This window comes from Melanerpes formicivorus, unplaced genomic scaffold, assembly GCF_026170545.1.
Source record: "Melanerpes formicivorus ecotype bairdi unplaced genomic scaffold, bMelFor1.0.p_v2 SCAF_10, whole genome shotgun sequence".
In the NCBI taxonomy this organism is placed as follows: Eukaryota; Metazoa; Chordata; class Aves; order Piciformes; family Picidae; genus Melanerpes; species Melanerpes formicivorus.
Window position 1 is genome coordinate 4,711,398 of NW_027142362.1, and position 22,340 is coordinate 4,733,737.

The following is a 22,340-nucleotide window of genomic DNA, read 5'->3' on the forward strand; positions in this document are numbered from 1 at the left end:
TGTGCCCCTGGCAAACACTTCCAAGGGGACTGGAGTGTGAAGATGGCTTCAGAAATGTCCACAGAAACACTGGCAGCCATGAGACTTTTATCTACTAGACTGAAACCTTGGCTTTAGAGTTTGTCCTTGTCCTTCAACACAGAATCAGAATTCTGTAAGAGCTGAGGCTGTCTCTGCAGTGTGACCACTTGCTAATTTAATGCATCTTTAACCACTTGATGCTTCTGTGTATCCATGTCAAACGTTTCTGGTTAACTACACACATTACTCAGGCCAGATATTCCATGGTACAATGCTTAAACTTTCACTAGTTTAGCAGCACTGCCCAAAGGAGAGGGTCAGCTCTAAAAGTGTGAGGCACAAAGGTGACATTGAGCACTTCCTTGTTGCCCATCATCAGGCAGAAGGGGAACTCTTAGCTAAAACAAATAAATAGTGTGCCAGCAACAGGTTTGAGGAAGGGAGGGTGAAGGCAGTGGTTCCCTGTCAGAGATGCCAGAGTAAAATTAGAAAGACAAGCTATTGCAGAGATGGCTCAGATCTGACCTAGTAGTTAGTTTACTGAGTTTTTAGTCAGTAAATTAAGGCATGTAAAATAGTTATGAAGTGCAGGTGGATTGGTGGGCAATGTTCTACTATTTCCTGCTCTTAAAGTTAGTATGGGATACAAAGGTTATTGTTGAAGCTTACTGTATGTATATTAAATGTTACATGCATGCAACAAAACGTTACCAGCCCACCAATGCCTGCTGTCAGGGATCTCTCACCCTTGAGGGGTAATCATTGGAGATGTCCCTGCCCAGGGGGAGATCACTGCCACACATGGAGGGAGAGCTCAACAGCCCCTGATGCCTGCAGGCATTTATAGCATGAAGTGGTTGGTTTGTAGCTGTATTTTTCAGCTGTTAATGTGGTTTTGGTTGCTTATCAGCCCAGTCTCCAGCTCAGCTGTTGTTGTGGGGGTTTGGTGCAGTGTTCTCACTGCTGTGCTCACACACTAGGATTGACTTTGTTTTGGTTTGCTTGCTGAGCATCTGCCTACACCAAAGGTCAGTTAGTTCAGATGGAAGGGCTGCATCTGCCACACAGACCAAGCATGAATTGAAATAGGAAGGAAACACCATGCCTGGGCACTTCTGAAAGCTGTGTAGAAGAGGAACTTCCATTTCCCCTGGCTGCTATCCTGGGAAAGGGAACTGAAGAAATAATAGCAGGAAAAGGGTCAAAAGACTGAGGACGTTGTACCTCTTGCTACCACAGATCATGCATGCTCACTCCAGGAGGGGTGAGTTCTTGCTGCCTACAAATCTGTGCAGTGCTGCTTGTACCTGTATGATTCATTTCCACCATCTGTATTTATGCCAACATATAGATAGCTACCCATGCAGGTGCATCCCTAGATGGAGAGACCAACAGACACAGGCAGGTGGGGAGGCCTCCTTTTTCTCTTCTGCCTTCTGGAAATGTTGGCATGTTTCCTCCTTCATTTTATTCACTACTTTATTGACTATGCAACTGAAAAAAAATGGAAGGGGAAAAAAAAAAGACATAAGAACCCCCCTGACAAGACAGTAGATCAGAGAGGAATCAATGAAATCAGACAGAAGAAGGAAAATGAATGTTGGGGTTTTTTTTGCCCCTTCAGCAAGTAATTCTCATAGCTTCAGATCAAAGAGCTGAGGGAGCTATAGTCTTGCCTCTCCCATCTCCTCACAGAACAGACTGTTTTGGCCTCACTTCTCAGAGAAACAGTTTTGATATTAAAGGGGATAGGTTGCCCCCCAAATGAGGGGGAACCTACTGTGGTTCTTTATTCAGCTTCCTCCATGCTTATCCAGTGATAAAACTGTGAAGTGGACCAGTTGTGTGCTCTGGTCCCTATGGAGCTGGGATCCCAATGTGGTAGTCTGTCTTGAAAGACCTAAGGAAAACATCACAGACATTTGATGAAGATTCTTTTGTTAACCTTTTTCTCCCCCTCTGTAGATTCCCCAAGAAGCTTTACCTGCAGAGCTCTCCAATATTTCTTTTGTCTTATTCACACTGTCACAGACTTTAAGCACTCAATGCTAGGGGCTATAAATCCCTAAATCTAGTCCAATTTCTTCTACTTCTGAACAGTTCAAGGAAGCTCTGAGTCAGATCCAAATTGTCCCTACCTTGCATCCTCTGACTGTCGTCTTGTCATGTTTTACATACTTATTGACTTTTACAGAGCTTCCTGAGTCATTCTTCAAGGGAGATTGACTGATTTAAGGGGTTAGTCATCCTGCAGGTTGGTAAACATGACAGCTGGTTGAGGATTAACAGGAAATCATGAATAAAATCATTGGAATTGATAAGGGATTCTCAAGCAATTAAAGTTTTCTTGCTAGAAGACCAATAGTAAAACAAAACAAAGCAGCTGTGAAGGTCAAAGGAGTAAGGTGACCTTCTGCATGTTGGCAGCCACTAAGACCAGGAATGCAAGGTGACAGAGTTAGCATCAAATGGTTAACTACAAGGGGATTAAGTGCTAGAGAGAACTGCAGCTCAAGGTGTAGATCGGGCAGAGCTGTGTAGGACTGGAAGGGCTGTGGGGCCAGTCAGTGTGGACTGTGTCAGAGTGGTGTGAAGATGCAGAGCAGAATTAAAGTGAGTTAGTAAACTGATCTGGGGGTGCTGTTTGTTGCCTGCCTTGTGTTGCCTATAGCAGAAAACACTACAGAACTATCTTCTAACGCTTCTCCAGGAGAGAGTTTCCTCATGTACTGCAGAGAGCAGGCTGAAGTCATCCAAAGTGACTTCCTTCCCTTTGCAGCACCTTCACCTACATCATTGCTGGGATCGAGGCTTGGTGCCTGCTATCTCCTTCCTGCTTACACTCTCCATGGCTTCCCTTGTTTCTGCTATTCCTCATGCAGCACCTTTCTGTTCCCTTGTAACCTCTAGCTGCTTCTACTGTCCTGTAAATCCCTACTGATGACTTTAATGTTCCAGGTGTGAGGGGCTCTGGTGCTTTGTTTAATGAACTGGAAATGAATTGGAACCTACTAGCTCTGGAGAAGCCATACCAAGAGCCATCTGTTGTGAGCTGCAAGTGCTGATTGGTATTCAGGGAGCTGAGCTCCAGCCTTGCATATGCTGCCTGGCCCTTTGGTTGGTTATGGGCTTCCTGACAGCTTCTGCTGTGAATCACAGCAAGGAGTGTCAGGACCAGTCAGGAGGATGTTTAGGAAGGGGTGGTTTGAATGGAGGGAGCCTAAAGTCTGGTATGGCTTCGTGTTTGCCCTATGGGACAGGGTAAGAAGTGGAGCTGGGTGAAGGGAAGTGTTGAGGAACATTCAGCACAATTTGTATTTAATCACAAGTTTTATGATCTTCTCTTTTTAGTCTCATATCCAGGAGCTATGTGATTAGGGGATGTCAAGGGTTAGGGTTGGGCTGGCCCCTGTAAGAGTGACAGATGCTCTCTATTAACCTCTCTCCCTTCCCAAAGGGGAACAGAAAAGGAATAAGGCAGAGACACTTAATGAACTGGAAAAGCAAACTGAAGTGCATGAAAACAATAATAAAATACATACAAATAGATACAAGGCCAACACTGAACCCAGCCCCTGATGGCAATTAGTCACTGTCACCAGGCTGGACTCAGCAGTAGGTGGAAACGGGATTCAGGGCATGGTTTCTGGAGCTCATAGATTCAGGAACTTGCAGATGAGCAGAGGAATCCTCAGATGCTGGGCACTGAAGAAGAGCAGCTTGACCCTGGTGATCCTTTAGCTTTGCACTGAATATGCCATACATGGAATAAATCATTCATCAGTTTAGGGTCCCCTGTCCCAATGCTCCCCGCTGCTGGCATGGCCTCTTGCTCTGCACCCTCAGATAGCACACAGGGTGTAGCAGTGACCTTGGTCTGCCTAGCAGTCCTTGGCACTAACTGCACACCTGGAGCATTAGCCCTGCTAGAAGCAGGCTGTGTGAAAGCAAGCTGTTAATTTCAGAGCCTGCAGTTACTTAAACTGAGCTGAAAAGTAACACCACCGAAGGAAATGAATTCTGTTCTAACTCAAACCAGGGCAAGGCAACGTTGTAACTTTCCTTTTATGTTTCCGTGCCTCTTACTTTAAAAAACAAACAAATATACTTTCTTGTCTCTGCAGGAAAGCCTTTAAACATTACCTGAATGTGACCTTTAAACATCTCAGAGCTGGAAAACAACAGCAAAGCCCAAACTTCTGCTGCTCCTGTTGGTGTTTTGCTAATTTTTAAGTGCTGTGGGGTTCCAGACTCACTTGATGCATGACTTTGATTATATTGCTATGCGCAGGAGCACGTTCAGAGGTTAAACATAATTTCACTGGCTGTGACAGGATTGGACAGCTGCAAGGCTTCTGGATATGTTGATCTCAGCAAGGTGTTCTCTCAGCACCCCGATATAGCACTATGTGGTGATTGCATGAGCTGCTGTTGACTGATCTCACAGCTCTTTTGCTTTTCTCACTCATCAGGGGCTGCTTTAGTTTCAGGAATGTTCAGCACCATGAGCTGCTGCAAAGGGAATTAAGCTTACTAGCACTTGGAAGGAAGTTTAGGCTCTGCTTTTCTCACCACCCATGGTGTGGTTTATCTGGAAGGTTCTAGAGCAGTTGTTTCTACCTAGAAAGCAGAGAGTTTGCTTCATTAATTTTAGTTAGTTAATTTTATGTGCTGAGATCTTAGCTCGTGTGTAGTAAACACCACTCTAAATTGTTGCTTCCTTGGTATATTTTTTTGTTGTTCATTTGTTTTTCCCCCCCTTTAATTTCAGTTTGTTTTTTTTTTTTTGTTTGTTTGTTTTTAATTGAGTGTCACAGAAGGGTTTAGGTTGGGAGAGACGTCAGAGATCATCTACCCCAACCTCCCTGCTATGAGCAGTGACACCTCTCAACTAGACTCAGCTGCTCAAGGCTTCATCCAACCTGGCCTTGAGCACCCCCAAGGAGGAGGAAGCCACAACCTCCCTAAGCAGCCCATTCCAGAGTCTCACCAGCCTTATACTCAGGACCTTCTTCCTGTGATCTGGCCTATATCCCACCTTCCCTCAGCTTCAAGCCATTCCCCCTTGTCCTGTCTCTAGACACCCTCATGAAAAGTCCCTCTGCAGCCTTCCTGTAGAATGTCTTCAGATACTGGAAAGCACCTCTTAGGTCACTTTGAAGTCTTCTCCAGGCTGAACAACCCCAGCCCCCTCAGCCTATCCTCATAGCAGAGGTGTTCAAGCCCTTAGATGATCACTGGTCCTCCTCTGGACTCACTTCACCAGCTCTGTGTCCTTCTTGTGGTGGGGGCACCACAACTGGATGCAGTATGGGACTATTAAAGAAGGTGGTGTTAAAGCAGGTGTTAAAGTCTGAGCACTGAGCAGCCACGTGGCTATCTCACAGTGTGAGCAGGGGGGAGAGTTTAACTCAGCTTTTTCTCTTTGTTTCCAGAGTCTAACAGCCGCCGGGCAGTGCACAAAGGCTACCTGGATGAGTTGCTGAGGCTCTATCAAGACTGGCATCGCAACGACCTCTCCAACAACTACGTTTATATTCGTAGGGGTCTCCTGCTCTGCCTGAAGCACATCACCAACATCCAGCTGGGCAGAGAGACTTTCCTTGGATCCCGTGGTATGGAGATTCTCTTCACAAGCGTACAGGTGAGTGGTGCTTTTGTGCTGAAGTGAGAGGCGTTAGGAGTTAGTGTCGGCTTCTGCCTCACGCTGCAGGCAATGCCATGGTTTTGAACTGAATTTGTAACACATCAGTGAAAGAAACCTGATCATGTTAAAACAACTCCCCTGGGAGTCCCACTGTCTGCTTGGACTTCCTTTCCCAAGAAACAATGCAGTGTCTCCAGAGAAGAGCTGCTTAAGTGCTTCATGAGATGTTTTCTGTTGGGTAGCCAGATGGATAATTCAACCCAAGGATAATTCCACCTGATCAGTCTTTTACAGAATAAAAGGAAATGTTAATTTAGCCAGGCCTTTGCTCATGAGAAACCCCCAAGTATTTATCAGGAGGCCCCCTTTTAATCTTGTGAAGCACTGATGTGGGTTAATCAGGAAAGATGACATGGTCCAGAGGATGGAGTCCCGGTAAGATATAGAAAGAAGCAGGTACAGAACAGTAATGGTTTCCTCAGAGTGTCTCACCAAGGCTTCCTTAGCCTTGAGAAGTCACTTATGGAGAAACCTTCAGTCCTTGACCCATGTGATTCTACAAGCACTGTTTCCCAGTGTCACTTTTACTGCCTAGTGCATGATCTCATGCTAGCACGATCACAGAGAGAAAGGAAAAGCTGGCACCTTCTCTTCCAAAACACCTATTGCCCTATGATCCAGCATGTTTGCATCTTCACCTTCCCCACTGCTGGCCTGAACAATTTTCTTGCAATTGAAAGGTATTCTGCACTTCATTTCCCTTCTGAGGAGCTGCCCACTCTTTCAGGTGGGATGGGGTGGCCAGGACCAGCAGATCTTTCAAGGGAGTGTGGTCTTTGTTAATGAGAAGTCCCTGGTCTGTAGAAACTTGAATAGGGTGGATGACAACAGCTCCTTGAGGGTAGATGTCAGCTCCTTCCCTCTCAAAAGCCTTCTACAACCCATGCAGCTTTCTGAGATAACATCTCTTGATAGCTCAGCCTGGAAGCAACCCCATGGAAAGTGCAAGCATGGGGTCACCTTGGGTGAGCAAACAGGAAATGACACAGTAAGGCTGCAGTGAGCACTGATAATGCTAATCCTTCCAAAGGTTGGCAGTGGAGCAGAAATGACAGCTTCAGGGGCCTCCAGTTTGCTTTTGTTTTTCTACTGTGTGCTACTGGGGAGATCTTGGAAGGGGAGTTACCAAGGTTAACAACATCAAGGCTGAGCATTCCCTTAGTGCTGCTTTGGGATGCTGTCAGTCTTACAGTGCCCTTCCGAGACCCAGCGTCAGGAGGTATCTGACAGCCCTAGGAGGTCTCTCATGCTCTTTCCTTACTCCATCCTGAGGGAGAGGCTGCTGCTTCTACTAAATTCTTCATACTCTTCATGGTAGACAGAAATAGGAAATCTATTCTCCATCCATCCTCCTGAGAGGAACTGCAGGCTGTAGTAAGAGAGAGACTGAGACAGAACAAGGCAAACAACTCCTGCTTGAGAGAGCAATCCCTCTGTGATTTAGTGCCTTTAGGAATTTGCTGGCTGGGATGATTAGCCTTGACCAGACTCTGAGCAGCTAATGGTATTTTAAAGGTGCTAACAGCTGGCTGGAAAAGCTCTGCTGAAACCTCTTTTTTTTTTTCTTTTTCCCCCTTTTTCCTTTACATTTTATTTCAATCTTTTGAAATGGAAACAGTTTTGCCAAGATGGATTTGTTTGAAGAGCAAACAGTGGAACTTGTTTTTCTGAGGCTGGTTTTCAGATGAAACCTCTTCAGATGCTGATTGTAAGGGCTGATGGGCAGCTGAAATATCTGAGCTTTTAACAGCCCTTAAGCTTATATCTTTGCCCAGAGAGGTGGTTGGGGTCCCATCCCTGGAGATATTCAAGGTGAGGCTTGAAAGGGCTTTGGGCAACCTGATCTAGTTGAGGATGCCCCTGCAGGATGACGGCAGAGGGGGTTGAATTAGGTGACCTTTGGAAGTCCCTTCCAGCCCAGACCACTCTGTGATCCATACAGCAAGAGCCAGCAGTTCAGATGCTGTCTCCTTACATAGATTAGGAGTGACTGAGACTTTAGGGAGAATTTAGCAATGTTTTGGGTTTTGTTTCTACTTGGGATGAAAAATACTTGTAGGTAAGTATTTAATTTGTGGAAAGGGTGCTCTGTCAGCTCCCATTTCTTTTCCCTAGCCTCACTTAGACTTCCATGGTAGTCAGATGGTACAGTCATGTTAGCAACTGGCCAGCTTTGTGTGCAGTGATGGAGAGCTGCCTACTCACAGACAAGCAAACTTGTTTGTATCCCCTTCAGGAGAGCCTGGTGCAGAGAACATTATTTTGCTATCTCACTTATCCATCCAATGTCTTAAATCTCACCTGGTTTCAGCCTTCCTCTGTGTTCTACTCTAGGATAATATTATCTTATATTCTCTCTTTCCCAGTGGTAGCATCCATTACCATCACTATTTTTTTTGCCTTGCTGCTGTAGTGAAACCTTCTTTCTTTGTATGCATCACATACATCATCATACCCAGACCATTCCAGTTTCTGCAGAGAAAAGACTGAGTGTGGAGGCTAAAAAGCTGATCCCCTCAATTCAGGTTTGCTTTACAGGGGATTTTTGAGCTAAGGAGTCACTTTCTTCCTTAATTCATAATATGCCACCATAAAAATAAATGGGACAGTTTCCACACAGACAAAGCAGGCCAGTGGCACTTAAAAAGGCTTTTCCAATGCAGTGATGGAACATTTTCCAGCCACCTGTAAACTGTGTTGTCTTGGAATCTGAGAGCACTTTATGAACAGTAATGAAAACAGTCCCACACGTTCCCTGTAAGGGATCTGAAGGCTTGTTTGCACTTCTAATGTAATTTGCTCCAAGGAAAAGTGACTTTCAAACAGCATCATTGAACAAGTTCGCCTGTGGAAGTTCTTTGTCTGGATGAACCTGCCTTGTTCTTGACTGTCTCAGTTCACTTGGCAGTGGATTCAGAGGTCTGTCCCAAGGTGGGCATTTATGCAGTCCTGTGTTCACTGTTCTAATAAAACCAGAATAGCTTTACTAGACTGTTCAGGAACATTATTCTGTTCCCACTGTAGAAAAACTTTCCTTGTCTTTCCTTTAATAACAAGCAAACAAAAGTGACCACACACCATGTGAAAGAGAGAATAAATTGAAATCCTGAGAACAGAAACCAGTTCTCCTTGGTGTTTGCTCCAACCACAAGAAAACCTTCCTTGGAGATGCTTTCAAAATCATCTTTTCTCTCCTCCTTGTTCCTAACAGCCAGGGATCTAGGAATACACATTAAGATTCTTGTAGTGAGGCTTGTAAGTATGTCAGCTTTAGGTGATGTTTCTAGTCTCCCTACAGGAATCCTGGCTAATCCCACTGAATCTTATAATGCCATTCAATCACATGTAAGAAAACAGAATACAGTCTTGTACAGCCACAAAACTCCCAGTACAGCCTTCTGCCTGACTGCAATTAAGGACTTTCTTAATGTTCCTTGGTCATCTTCCTGCTTCTGCTGAGCACTTGTGTTGATATTTGTTTGTGGGGGTGGTTGGTTGGTTGTGGGGGTTATTTTGGTTTGGGTTTTAGCTTTTAGCCCAAATCCTAACCATGAGATGTGAGAAAATGGCACAAAGTTTCCATCCTGCTCTCTGGTCTGCTCCTCATCCTCTGTGCTGCAGGAATGCAGAAATCCTAGAATCACAGAAGGGCCTAGGTCCCACCATGGGCAGGGACCTGTGCAGAAGCACAGCTTTTGGCATATGGTGGCAGTCCAAAACTCTGCACCAGCTCTCTGCAGGACCTTTTAAATCCATGTTAAAGAACATATCTTTGCAGTGCTGCTGTTATCTGTGTTAGCCAGGATATTTTAGCTTATGCTGCTATCAGCAAGTCCAAGTGTCAGGTGCAGCACTTTAGCCACAACAACCCCATGCAGTGCTACAGGCATCTGGGTTTTGTTGGGTTGTGTTGGGGTTTTTTTGTGCATGTGGTGTGTTTTTTGTTTGTTTGGGGTTTCTGTTTTGTTTGTGTGTGTTTGGGGTGTTTTTAGTGTTAAAAAGGAGGAGACAAAACTGAGGGAGGAGCAGGGGGGAAAGAAATAGCACCCCATAAATCTGAAAACTTCACATTCCATTCAGAAGAGTGGCTCTGCTCTGGGGGACTGTGCATAATAGGCAGGACAACTGTAAAACACAGTTCTTACCATCGTGCTCCTTTGGTTCCTAGGACTGTTTACCTTGCAAAAATCTGGATCCTATCATAACCACAGCAATTCAGATTCTGAGAAAATGCTACCCCAAGGAGTCTCTGCCTCTGAGGAGTGTCACAAGTTCCTATGGCTTCCCTCTTCCTGGAAATGCAAAAGCTGAACCTCCATATGAGGGATCTGAAAGTAAGTGGCTGAAGGGTGAACTCAGTAGAAGGCAAAGGAGCATGACATGAGAATTGAATGGAAGGCTGGGGAAGGGAGGCTTGGCAGCCTCCTCCTCAGGTTTCACAGTTAAAATTAATCTTGTCCTACAGCAGAAAGAAAACTACTCCTAGGTGGTCTTGGAGTTTAGGCAATTCTGTTTGGAGAAGAAATGAGAGAAGATTAAAACAAGCAAGAAAAAGATGCTTGTGGGGATGGGAGGGAAGAATCCTTCTAGTATCCAAAAAATAATGGAGGAGAATGGGCATGGCAGAGGCTGAAGATGCCACTGCTACACAACAACAACAAAGAGATCATTGTGCCTGTGCATGACTGTTTGTAGGGGGAGCACTGCCCTGCTGCTTTGCCAGTTAAGAACTGTAGGAGGTGTTGTCCTTTTTGCTTTCTAAAAGAAAAGTGGCTAGCAGTCACTGCAGTATGAGGGCGGTGAGACCCTGGAATAGGCTGCCCAGGGAGGCTGTGGCTGCCTCCTCCCTGGTGCTGTTCAAGGCCAGGTTGGATGAGGCCTTGAGCAGTTGAGTCTAGTTGAGAGGTGTCCCTGCTCGTGGTGGGGAGGTTGGAGCAGATGATCTCTGAGGCTCCTTTCAACCTAAGCTATTCTGTGATGACTCTGAGTGAGAGACAGGAGCACCTACTGAGAAGCAGAACAGGAGCACATGTAGGATGGCAGGAAGGGGGAATGTCAGACTCCATGATACATACAAGTAATTTCTCTGTTGCTTTCCACTCCATATGGGAGATGCTCAAGTACTTTAATGATGATAGTGCAGTAAAACACCATAATTTGGATAATATAGATTAAGTGCATCCTCTAATATTATTGCAGCCAAGCAGAAAATCTCTGTATTGCTTTGTAATAGGAGCTGGATCTGTATTGTGGTGACATTTGTCATGGTTTTGATAGGCAATGCCCGAGTCCAAGAGCACAGAGCTTTGAAAAGGGAGAGCTTTTCTGCCAATTCACTTATATTAGATTAACAAATGGGATCTGCTGTAATCAGAGTTGTGGTGGGTTGCAGTTTGAAGGTGTGTGGCATGCAAGGAAGAGGGCCTGAGGAAAGGCATTAGTTTGAACATGTTTGCTTCTGCCTCCTTTTTCTTTTCTTCCTACTTTTTCAGGTGATGAAAGTGATGGAGAGGAAGAGGTTGAAAAATACTTGGATAACGAAGATGTGGAGAATAAGTATGAAGTAGGTATATGAGCCATAGACTCCTTAATCATCCACCTTCTGGAAAGTGAGCTTTTCTTTGTCCATTTTAAGTTGCTGATAAACTAAGCAGAGAATGTAGATGAGCATGTGGTCCCACACAAATACACTACATGAAGAGTGGGAGGATACTTGAAAGAAGTAAATGAGAATGGTTTGTCTGTCACTGAAGAGACTTCCTTGCACTTTTTCTTCTTAATTGCCCTGTCTGTTGCCCAGGATGGTGCTGGTTTGGTGGCTTTTCTGTTCTGCAGACTGACCAGTGGCTGCACAGCTGGGGATAAAGGATGCTTTTCTGATTCCTCCACATGTAGAGCAGAAATGGCACTCAGTAGTTGAAAAGTGAATTATCACCTGGGGAAGACTAATTCTCCTTGTTTTCATTCCCCATATTGGAGCATATTTGGGCTGTGTGCCTGCCTTAGGAAAAAGGTTGGTTCTCAGCCCCAGCTGGGTCATTTGAAGCTGTAGTCCTCCTTCATTTGCTGCTGCACATAAATAAGGCAATGAATTATTCATACTCTTCCAACTTCTCCCTTTTGCACTCTTCCTGTCACTACCTAAGTGGCAAAGCCCCCTGCCAGCTGAGGATGAACGCAGACCCTTTTGTTGTGGAAGGACATGTAAGCCCATAAACAAATGTGAAGCACTGGATGCTGCTGATTTAAGTTTTAGCCACAGGAAGTAGTTTGGGAATGCAAATTCCAGGAATGAAGTTGCAAGTATAGTCTAATTAGATATGATGGAGACTTCTGTGGAAGAGTGTTCTCATCACTTGCCCTCTCTTTTTCTTCTCAAGCATTAAACTGAAGCTGCCCAGTTAAAAAAATGAAGTTAAAAAGCCCCATGTGGGCTCAGTGTCCCAACTTGCCCCTGTCTGGATCTTTTTATCTGTATATTACAGCTTGTCAAGATGCTTATTAGCAATAAAATTCATAGTGAATTTATCTTGTTCTTTAATTAGTTATTCACTTGGAAACAGATCCTATATTCCTCTGAACTATTTCATTATTCATAAGGATTTACCAAGTAGATGTGAGCAAGGGGCTTTTTTTGTTGTTGTCTTTTTGCCCAAGAGCTTGCTCTGAATATGAGTTTTAACTATTGTTTGTCTGGTGTGCTGGTCACCTATCTCACATGACAAATCTTTCTACAATGCAAAAGGTTTCCTGGTATTGATGTGATTTGCAAACATAGACTGGATGTTAGGAGTGAGTCCTGCACCATGAGAGTGCTGGAACACTGGAACAAGTTGCCCAAGAAGGTAGTTGAGGCCTCATACCTGGAGATCATAGAATAAATAAGGTTGGAAAAGACCTCAAAGATCATCAAGTCCAACCTGTCACCACAGACCTCATGACTACTAAACCATGGCACTAAGCCTAAACTTTCCCTAGCACAACTTGAGGCTGTGTCCTCTTGTTCTGGTGCTGGTTGCCTGGGAGAAGAGACCAACCCCCACCTGGCTGCAACCTCACTTCAGGTAGTTGTAGACAGCAATAAGATCACAGTGTCACAGTATAACTTAGGTTGGAAAGGACCTCGAGGATCATCGAGTCCAGCCTATCAACACAGACCCCATGACTAGACCATGGCACCAAGTGCCATGTCCAATCTCCTCTTGAACACCTCCAGGGTCGATGACTCCACCACCTCCCTGGGCAGCCCGTTCCAATGCCGAATGACTCGCTCGGTGAAGAACTTCCTCCTCACCTCCAGCCTAAACTTCCCCTGGCACAGCTTGAGACTGTGTCCTCTTGTTCTGGTGCTGGTTGCCTGGGAGAAGAGACCAACTCCTTCCCAGCTACAACCACCTTTCAGGTAGTTGTAGAGGGCAAAAAAGATAGTCAAGGCGAGGCTAAACAGAGCTCTGGGCAACCTGATCTAGTTGAGGTTGCCTCTGCTGGCTGCAGAGGGGTTGAGACTAGATAATCTCTAGAGGTCACTTCCAACGCAGACCACTCTGATTGTCTCAGTTAGACAACACACAGCCATACCTATCAGTAATACCAGCTAAAATGAAAATGGGATCTTTGCTTCCATCAGGAACTTTGCAGAGTTCTATGAAAATCAAAATCCCTACATCAACTATCTGTCCTTCTCAGCCTGAAACTTCAGCAAGTTTGAGGCTGCTTATGGACTGTGATGCTAGTAGTGGCGAATCCTTTTAAACTGATCTCCTATTCTTTTGTATCTCTCCATAGTCTTCTCAAATAGGTCCTAGCAGCAGTTCAGACTCTGCTTTGCAACACAAGTGTGCCTCAGGGTTGGAAGTGCCATGGGCCCTTTTGCATTCAGGCAATTTTAGCTTTTTTGTTTTGATAAGGACTCGGAAATTAGTCTGTTTATCAGCTGCAAATCACTCCTTTGGTGTTTTCTTGAGCGTAATTACTACTGACATGTTGAATGACTTAAATGATGCTATAGCATAATGCCCAATCATCAATGCCACATCTTCAGCCTTCTCTCTTGCCCCATATTTTCCTGGTTTCTTATGCAATGAATGCTTGACACAGTTTGGCTTCGGTTCTCCTATCTGATATGGAGAATGCTGCACATCGGTGCACAACTGCCTTCAGTTGAGCATTTCAGATAGGGTTCTTACTCCTGATTCATTGATAGATGAGATCTGAAAACTGTTGTTTTGGGTTTTTTTAATAGATATATATAAAAATAGGAAGGAATTTGAAGAGTGTAGAAGATGGTTTGGGCAAAGTTTCACAGGTTTTTATAAGTAGCTTTGGGAGATAAAATACAAGCAATTGGTGTCTTACAAGTTTAATGATATGGACATGGGCCTTTCATGATTGGTAGGTCCTCAGAAACCATGTGCTTGCCTAAATCAAAGGCAGGAGTGTTAAGCTTTCTGCTTTTGTGAGGACAATTTTGGCTGCAAAATAGTTTGAGGATTTTCTTGCCAAATATGCATTGGTTTGGTTATTGTGCCAGGGGATATTTAGGCTTGAGGTGAGGAGAAAGTTCTTCCCAGAGAGAGTTGTTAGCCATTGCAATATGCTGCCCAAGGAGGTGGTGGAGTCACCGTCCCTGGAGGTGTTCAAGAGGGGATTGGATGTGGCACTTGGTGCCATGGTTTAGCCATGAGGTATGTGGTGACAGGTTGGACTCGATGATCTTTGAGGTCTCTTCCCACCTTAGTGATTCTGTGAATCTGAATGAGAACCAGCTGCATCTGGAGGAGCTGTGCCTTCTGGCTGACACAACACAAGCAAGGAGAGGGATGATGCACTCAGAAATAACTACTGGTTGTTGATGTCTCTTACTTTGAAACCTCCCAAGCTGAGGTGCTTATGAAAAGGTTCAAGTTTCAGCCTTGATGCTTTTCTTGGAAGCCATCTTTTCATGGTGTCTCTCCTTGCATCCTCAGACACCTAAACATCAAGCTTTCCTCTTGTGCCTCTCTATTTCCATTCCATAATATAAATTCCCCAGCCTTCATGAGTGCAGTGAGAACAGTTATATGGCTCATTAAAAATGTATGATGTCATTAGAAATCAAGGCTATTATGCAGAATGTTTACTTTAACAGTCATCTTGTGGGGAATGTTTGCTCTGCATGCTTTCCTAATTCTGCTTTTGTAGGATTACGACTTGGAGACAGATGTGAACAAATTGAGGTCACAACCAGGGCTTGACCGGCCGGAGGAGGAGCTTGGACAATATGAAGCTATGTGTCCAGAACTTTCCCAGAAGTTTCAGGTACTATCATAGTGTTGGTCTGCAAAACAGTCAGGAGTTTAAGTAGCACTTGAAAGGCAGCAACTGGATAGTGTTTGGAAAAGCAAACCTGGATGTTTCATAGGACTGGAAAAAACAAGACTAATACTTTATGCTGTAGTTTACCGGCATGGATCAAGAGTGCTAAGGCAGGGAGTGATGTAGTTTGGTGCACATTTGGCTGGATAGGGATTAACTGAGCGTTGCTGAATCAATTGCTACATGAGAAGGCTGTCAGGCAATAATTTATGTCTTTTCTGGCAATTTCAATGGCAATATCAAGATCAGAATGAGATGTGGAGAATAAATACTGTCAGGGAGCGGTTTGAAGGAAGGGGAGGAGATTGCATTGCTGCTGAGTGAAATGCACAGCTCAAATCACTGCTCTATTGCAGGGTGAGGCATGAAATGGACTATTGGGCTTATTGCATGTCTTGGAACTTAGAAGAGCTGAAAATAGGAGTCTGGAGAGGACCACTGACTTAGTACAGCTCCTGTACACACAATGCTGTGGCATTTATGATGGCCATGAGTAGACAAATGGGATTAAATTACACGCTTGGATGAAGAGGGGGTGGAGTTTTGCATGGCAGGTTGGCCTCCTTTGCTGTAATAGTTTTACTTTTAAATGCCTTGCAGATTATTCTCTCTAACTTGTTCAAGCAGTCAGTTGTGGTTGGAGATGACTCACCCAGATGACTTGATCTGATCCTTGTGGTTTCTGAGGACAGCTTTGTGGATAGAAAAATTCTGGCAGATGGTCCACGGGCTGATTTTACTCTGACAGTCTTGTTGGAGTAGTAGGGTTTGGGGAGACTTGTAAATATTTCTGTTCTTCCTTGAAAGGTTTCCTCTGGAAGGAGGCACAAATGGCATACAGTTTCCTTTTTAATTTCTTCTGCTTTTTTGAAATTTCAAGGTGCTTGAATTTGAGTCTGAGGAAGAGAACTGCTTGGAGAATAGGACTGAGAGCGTTCCCTCTATTCCCTCTAATTTCATTCCAAGTGCTGCTTCTGTCAAACAGTCAAATTGCAAGTGGAGAAACCAAAGTGGCACAGAGATGGGACCAGATCCAGGGAAAAAGAATTTCAAAGTCTCTCTTCAGTGCTGGATGAAGGAGGAGAAATGCAGATGGGATCAGACTGATGAAAAGAGAGACAGTGAAGAAGCAGCCCAAGAAGCAGACTCCTGTGAAGAGGAACATCCAGCCGGGAGCCACGTGCTTGCTTTGCGTCCTCTCCCAACAGATGCTGCTTGGTACAGAAAGATGTTTTACCCTGAGTGTGAGGCCTCAGTGAGCTCTAATCCTGGAGAGAGGCTGGAGAGCTCAGACTTGGTGACCAAACTTCTAGAGAAACACCAGGGAGATATCCCATTCCACAGCCCTAGTGTCTACATGGCTAGGGCCAGGAGTGTTAAGTCCATACCGTCCTACAAAGACTTGGCCTTCCCTGAATTCTGGGGTCACCAGCCACCTCCTCACAGCAAGCCCCTGCTGGAGCGCAAGCATGGGGTGCAAAGGTGATTGTGCTTGAGTATAATTGCCACCCTGAGAGCCCTTGGGCTCAAAACTGGTTTGTGTAGCTTCTGACTAAAGCACCTCTCTCTGTTTTGGGCAATTATAGAAGGAATTTTTGTTTATCAACTGAATGACTCCAAGGCCACACAGCAGTCTGGGCTTTCCTCCTGTGGAAAGGAAAATGTTCTCTATTTGGCTTATGAAGAGTCTTAGGATTCTCTCTGAGATGTACTTTCTGTGTCAGTGGAGAAGTTGTGAAGTTAGCATTGCTTGCTTTGTCTCATAGGTTGCAGTGACAGCCACTTCCAGTGCTTGCAACACTGGATCCCACCTGGCTTTTTGAGGGAGAATCCTTTCTGTCCTCTCTGTGGGAGGTTCTCAGGACTCTCCCTGTCTACTTTTCTGCTGTGTGCCTTGCTGTGCCTCTCACTCTTGGTCTGTTCCATGGGGTCCTCCAGAAGCTTCCTTCCTTAGCATGTACCTCTGCTTCTGGGATATCTGTTAGGAGGTAGCAGCAGTGGGTCAGAGTAAGTCCCTGCTGCCCAGCATACTTGGAGAGGACAGCATACACGGCATGCAACATGTAGAAAGGAATAAACCCAAGATCCCACTCTGGCACACTGCTAGAGGCTGCTGTTTTTCTCATGTTATTCCAGGTGTTGAGATGAGAGGAAAGCTGTCTTTTGAAGCTGTGCTAGGAGTAGAAGCTGCTCTTGCAACCGCAGCATGGCTGTGTGCAATGACTATGTTTCTTCCGTGGTACAGCAGATACCAAAGAGGATGGATTAAAGCTGATCCATGCTTATCAAATGGCATTTCTGAAAACCAACTAATTGCTGACCTCTAGAGAGACAATGGTTCTCTCTTTTTGCAGCAAATATAAAAGCTAAAAATCTGATTTAGAGGCAAAAATCACTCTACCATCTTCTCTTGCACTGTTGCTCTGAAAGCTTTGCTTTTATGACTCTAATAACACGTGTAACCATACAGCTAAAATGGGAATAATCACATCATGCTTCAGGGCATAACATGATTGCTGCAAAGGTCAGGAAGAATATCTGATATTTCCCATTTGATCATCTTTGGGGATCAGAGAACTTCAGTTTAATCATGAGGTGAAATTAGCTTGATTTAGAACCAAGATTCGCTATGAGAGACTAGCAGGTTGATAAGTTATGGCAGGTATTTCCTCACAGGGCAAGGCTGGCCATTTGGGAGACTGACATTGACTGGGAAGAACTGGGGATAAATCAAACTTGACAGAACACTGCAGAGAGAACACAAATTTTACACAATCAATTGTTTAACCTAAAAGGCAACTTCCTGTAATGGGAAGGGAGCAGGAGCTTTCCCATGGCAAAGTGTACACAAATTAAGCTCGCCTGGAATTGGCACGTGGAAGTCCTCTTTCTTCCCAGTCCTGCACAAGAATGTCTTGAGCTTGTTCATGTTGCTTCTACAACACCAGCCTGTACAAGGTTTCTTATTGTGACTACAACTTGCTTTATTTCTGTGTTGTTTTTTTTTTCCTCTCCTAGGGACAAGGTACTGGATGACATTCGCCGCCTAATCCAGCCAAGTGATGTGATAGGCAGAACTGTTTTTGATATAGATGAGCCCAGGTGAGTAACTTCTGTAATCAGGGGCAATGCCAGTGCTGGGTTAGGTAGAGAGATGTCTGCTTTTTTTACCTCTGATATAGAGAATAAAGAACCTAGAAGGTAACGGTTCGACAGGAAAAGAAGTACAAGAGGAGAAGATAATTTGTATGTGGCTCTGGGGAAAGGATTTACTGTGGAAGACACTGGAGCAAGAAAGCCTCTAAACCTTTTAGACAAAAAGAGAATCTATAGATCAGAGGCACTTTATTATGGCCCTGGATACATCTGAATTGCACGTGGTGACTTGGAACGTGTAGGTCGACTCTGGGATTTATAGCTCTGAATCCAGATGGAGCCTCTCTGCCCTGAAGCTGTGTTTCCCAGTGTGCACCTCAGTGTCTCAGGCTGTACTTGTCCCCTGAAAAGTGTGCCACTTAGAAAAGCCTTCTGAAAACAAGCATCTGCTTTTGTGAGCAGCTCTAAGTCCTCAACTATGGCCAGCAATTACAGGCTTTGGGAAGATGTAGTACACAGGAGTTGAGAGGGTCCTGAATATGAAGAGACTGAATTTAGAGGGAGAATGAGTGACTCAGGGAACATTCTTTTGGGGGGAGGGGGGGAAGTGAGGGACAGTTTGAGGTAGGAGAAAATTGTGAAGTTGTTTAAGGTGAAATTAAGGGGGTTTAAGTTTCAGGGAAAATAGCAGTTGTATAAAGCTGCCTCGTGCAATGGCTGATCTAGTGGGAATAATTTAGTGGGGAAAGCAACAGGAATCAAGAAGGTAAATGTGAATCATAGAATGGCTTAGTGTGGAAAGGACCTTAGAAATAACTTACTATGTCTTCCCTGCCATGCCAGGGATGCCTCTCAACTAGGCTCAGCTGCTCAAGGCCTCATCCAACCTGACCTGTAACACCCCCAGGGAGGGAGGCAGCCACAACCTCCCTGGGCAGCCTATTCCAGAATCTCACTACTCTCATACTGAAGAATGTCTTCCTTGGACTCAGTCTAACCCTACTCCCCCTCTGCTTCAAACCATTCTCCCATCTTTTGCTAGACACCCTTGTGGAAAATCCCTCTCCAGCTTTCCTGTAGGATCCCTTCAGGTACTGGAAGGCAGCTCTAAGATCCGCCCCCAGGAAACTGGAACAGAAAGGAGTATTGGGGGGAAAAAAAGATGAGGTTTCAAATCACTAAGCATGAGTAGAGAAGAATGTTGCATTGGATAGGAACAAGTTCTTTACCATGATTGTTCTGGAACAGGTTGCCCAGTGAGGTAGTTGAGACACCGCCCCTGGAGATATTCAAGATGAGGCTCAACAGGGCTCTGGGCAACCTGATCTAGTCAAGGATGTCCCTGCTGACTGCAGAGGGAGTAGGACCTTTGGAGTCCCTTTCCAACCCAGATCATGCTCTGACTATGGATTTGCTCACCTCTTGATGCTTTTCTGGACTTTTCTTACTTAAAGAAGTAATAAAAGTTGAAAAGCTATTTGAATGTACAGGAGGTGCTGGGGAAGGCTTGTCTTTGAAGCACCCTGCTGTAGCTATCCTTGCTTTGATCTCCTGCAGTCCCCCAAGCCCAGGTGTTCCAGGCTGCCTGACGTTCTTCTCCCAGTTTGAATCAGGAAACCTTCGCAAAGCCATCCAAGTGCGTGAGTAAGTACCCTTGGGGGGCGCTGTGTCCCAGCCTGCCTTCCTGCTCTGACCACAGTGTCACATGGGGGCCTTCCCCTGGCTTTGGAAGGGCTCCTTCAGGGAAGCAGGTTGTATGATGCAGAGCTTGTCATGCTTTTCAACAGCCAGGGGCTGGCTGCTCGAAGACACATCAAGTAAGTGATACCAATGGGAAGACTGGAAAGGGGGGGGGGGGGATTTGGGATGGGAAGACTGGAGGGGGGGGGGATTTGGGATGGGAAGACTGGAAGGGGGGGGGCATTTGGGATGGGAAGACTGAAACGGAGGGGATGAAAGGACAGAGTGTAGCCCTCATAGACTTAGATAATGGTTGGACTTGATGATCTTGGAGGTCTTTTCCAACCTAAATGATTCTGTGATTCTATGTCATGATAATAAACAGGAGTGAGAAAACGGCTCCAAGTGTTTTGAGGTGGCTAAGGCAGTGTTTGGTGAGTCTGGGCACTGCTGCTTTGGGCTCCTTTGGCTTTCACTGGATATTAAAGAATTTACTCATGGAGCTTGGTCCCCTCAGCAGGGTCAGTGGCAGACTATCAAGGTGTTCATGGCCATTGGTTATATTTTTGCTTTGATTTCTTTTCCTGTGGTCTTCCCTTCTAGGTTTGAGTATGACTTAATTATGAATGCAGATGTGAACAGCAACCAGCATCACCAGTGGTTCTACTTTGAAGTCCGTGGCATGAAGCTAGCAGTTTCCTATCGCTTCAACATTATCAACTGTGAGAAGTTCAACAGCCAGTTTAATTATGGTATGAGTCTGGGGGGAATTGGGGTAGCCTTCAATTCACAAGGATGTCTCTTTAATGTTGTAAAGGTCTTGGACTTTTCATATCTAGAAGTATAAGGGAGACTGCAAGTTTAATCTTATCTAGCCTAAAATCCACTGAAAGAGTTACTTTAGGTTTGTCAGAGGACCTTTCTCTATCCTCAGGAGGGCTTGAGGTGTAAGCTGAATATTAAGACCTTGGGGAGGATTTTTGAGGAGGAAAATAATAAATCATTTTTATGTGTTTAGAGAGCAGAACAGAGGGAGAATGGCACTGGGGTTGGGAGATGGGGGAAGGAGGGGGAAAAAAAAGATATTGGAATTGAATGAGCAGCGCAGAATTGGAAAGTGCTAAGATTTAAATAAATGTAGATAATCCTCAAGCAAATATTCATGATTCTTTGGCTTTATCCAGAAAGATATCTCTGCCTTCAGACCTGCTGAGACTTCTGCAGATATTAATGATTAAAGAAATTTCTGTTGCTTGCTGTCTTTGAGCTCTTGTCATAGTCTGTGGTTCAGGAGGAAGGCAGCATTACTCAGAAATAGGCAGGGCAAATCCTAGCTTTCAATGCCCATTTTAGAAGACAAATTATCTCTCCTGTGTAGAGACTGGGGGTTGAATTCTTAGCTGGCATGGGCTGGGTTTTTGATTTGTTTCCATGGAGCTGTGCTAATTTACACCAGCTTAAGACCTGACTCAGAATGTTTAATAAGCCCCTAATATCAGACTTTGCATTCTCCTCAAGCCCTGTGGATACAGCCTTCAACATCATCAGGAGAACACTCTCAGGATCAATGTACCTAAACAAATAGCACTAGGAGCTTGAATGGCTTGTCACTTGGATCTGTAAAGCTGGCCACAAATGAGGGGCAGAATGAATTATACAGCATTTGCTCTTGAACTCTGAGGGCTGGAGTTCAAGTATCTTACAGATGCCAAATGAAAGCAACTCTTGTGTTGTTCTCTTGGTTGTTTTGGGGGGGGTGGGGTGGGTTTTTTTCTTTGGTGGTTGATGTTTTGGTGTGTGGTGTTTTGGTTTTTTTTGTTTGGCTGTTTTTTTCCTCTTATTCTACTACCCTGAATTACCAAACAACTCAGTGTGCTGTGTCTGCTCAGAGCCTGAAAATGAAGTATGTCAGGCTGCTGCTGTAAACCCCAATACAACCTCTGATAACAGCCACCAGTAGCTTCATGGCTAGCGATTCCGGCTGTTGTTGGTGGAAAATTGCTTGTTATCTGCTGGTTTGGCTGTTGTTAGCATTTATAATCTCATTTTGTGCACCTGAAATTGTCCATGACTCATGTTCAAGCATGCAATGAAAAACATATTTGGAAGGCAAAAAAGACCAAGTGTCACCCAGCGTAAGGAGGGAGGCTGAGCCACGGCTTGCTTTGGCATGGCTTGTAGGTGGGATTGGCTGGTAAAACAATTCTTCTGTGGGTTACTTCTGCTCTGTGAGGGCAGTGGAGCTGTGGCTAATGTAGCTTGGCTGAGTGAGGCTCATTACCCCTTCCAGCACATGCATAATGTTTACACAGGCTGTCGGTGAGAAGCGCTGTGTGTTTGCTGCATCCCCTCTGTGCCTTCCTGGGCTAATGCCTGTGCTTATAATGCTGAAAGCTTCCAGTTGTGATGCAGTGCCAAAGTGCCATGGGTGGCAACACTTTGCAGCTCCTGGGTACTGATCTGGTTTTGCTTTTTGCCCTTC

The 22,340-nt window shown here is 44.9% G+C and overlaps 1 protein-coding gene across 1 annotated transcript in view; it reads left to right on the plus strand.

The window, feature by feature from the left end:
- Positions 1-22,340, plus strand: part of AGBL1 (AGBL carboxypeptidase 1) — a 336,406-nt gene that overhangs the window by 62,683 nt on the left and 251,383 nt on the right. The window contains exons 7-14 of the mRNA XM_068143395.1: positions 5,457-5,665; positions 9,897-10,062; positions 11,221-11,291; positions 14,909-15,025; positions 15,963-16,564; positions 18,101-18,184; positions 19,736-19,822; positions 20,462-20,610. Of these exons, the coding sequence (XP_067999496.1) occupies positions 5,457-5,665; positions 9,897-10,062; positions 11,221-11,291; positions 14,909-15,025; positions 15,963-16,564; positions 18,101-18,184; positions 19,736-19,822; positions 20,462-20,610 (1,485 nt within the window). The remainder of the gene's footprint in view (positions 1-5,456; positions 5,666-9,896; positions 10,063-11,220; positions 11,292-14,908; positions 15,026-15,962; positions 16,565-18,100; positions 18,185-19,735; positions 19,823-20,461; positions 20,611-22,340) is intronic.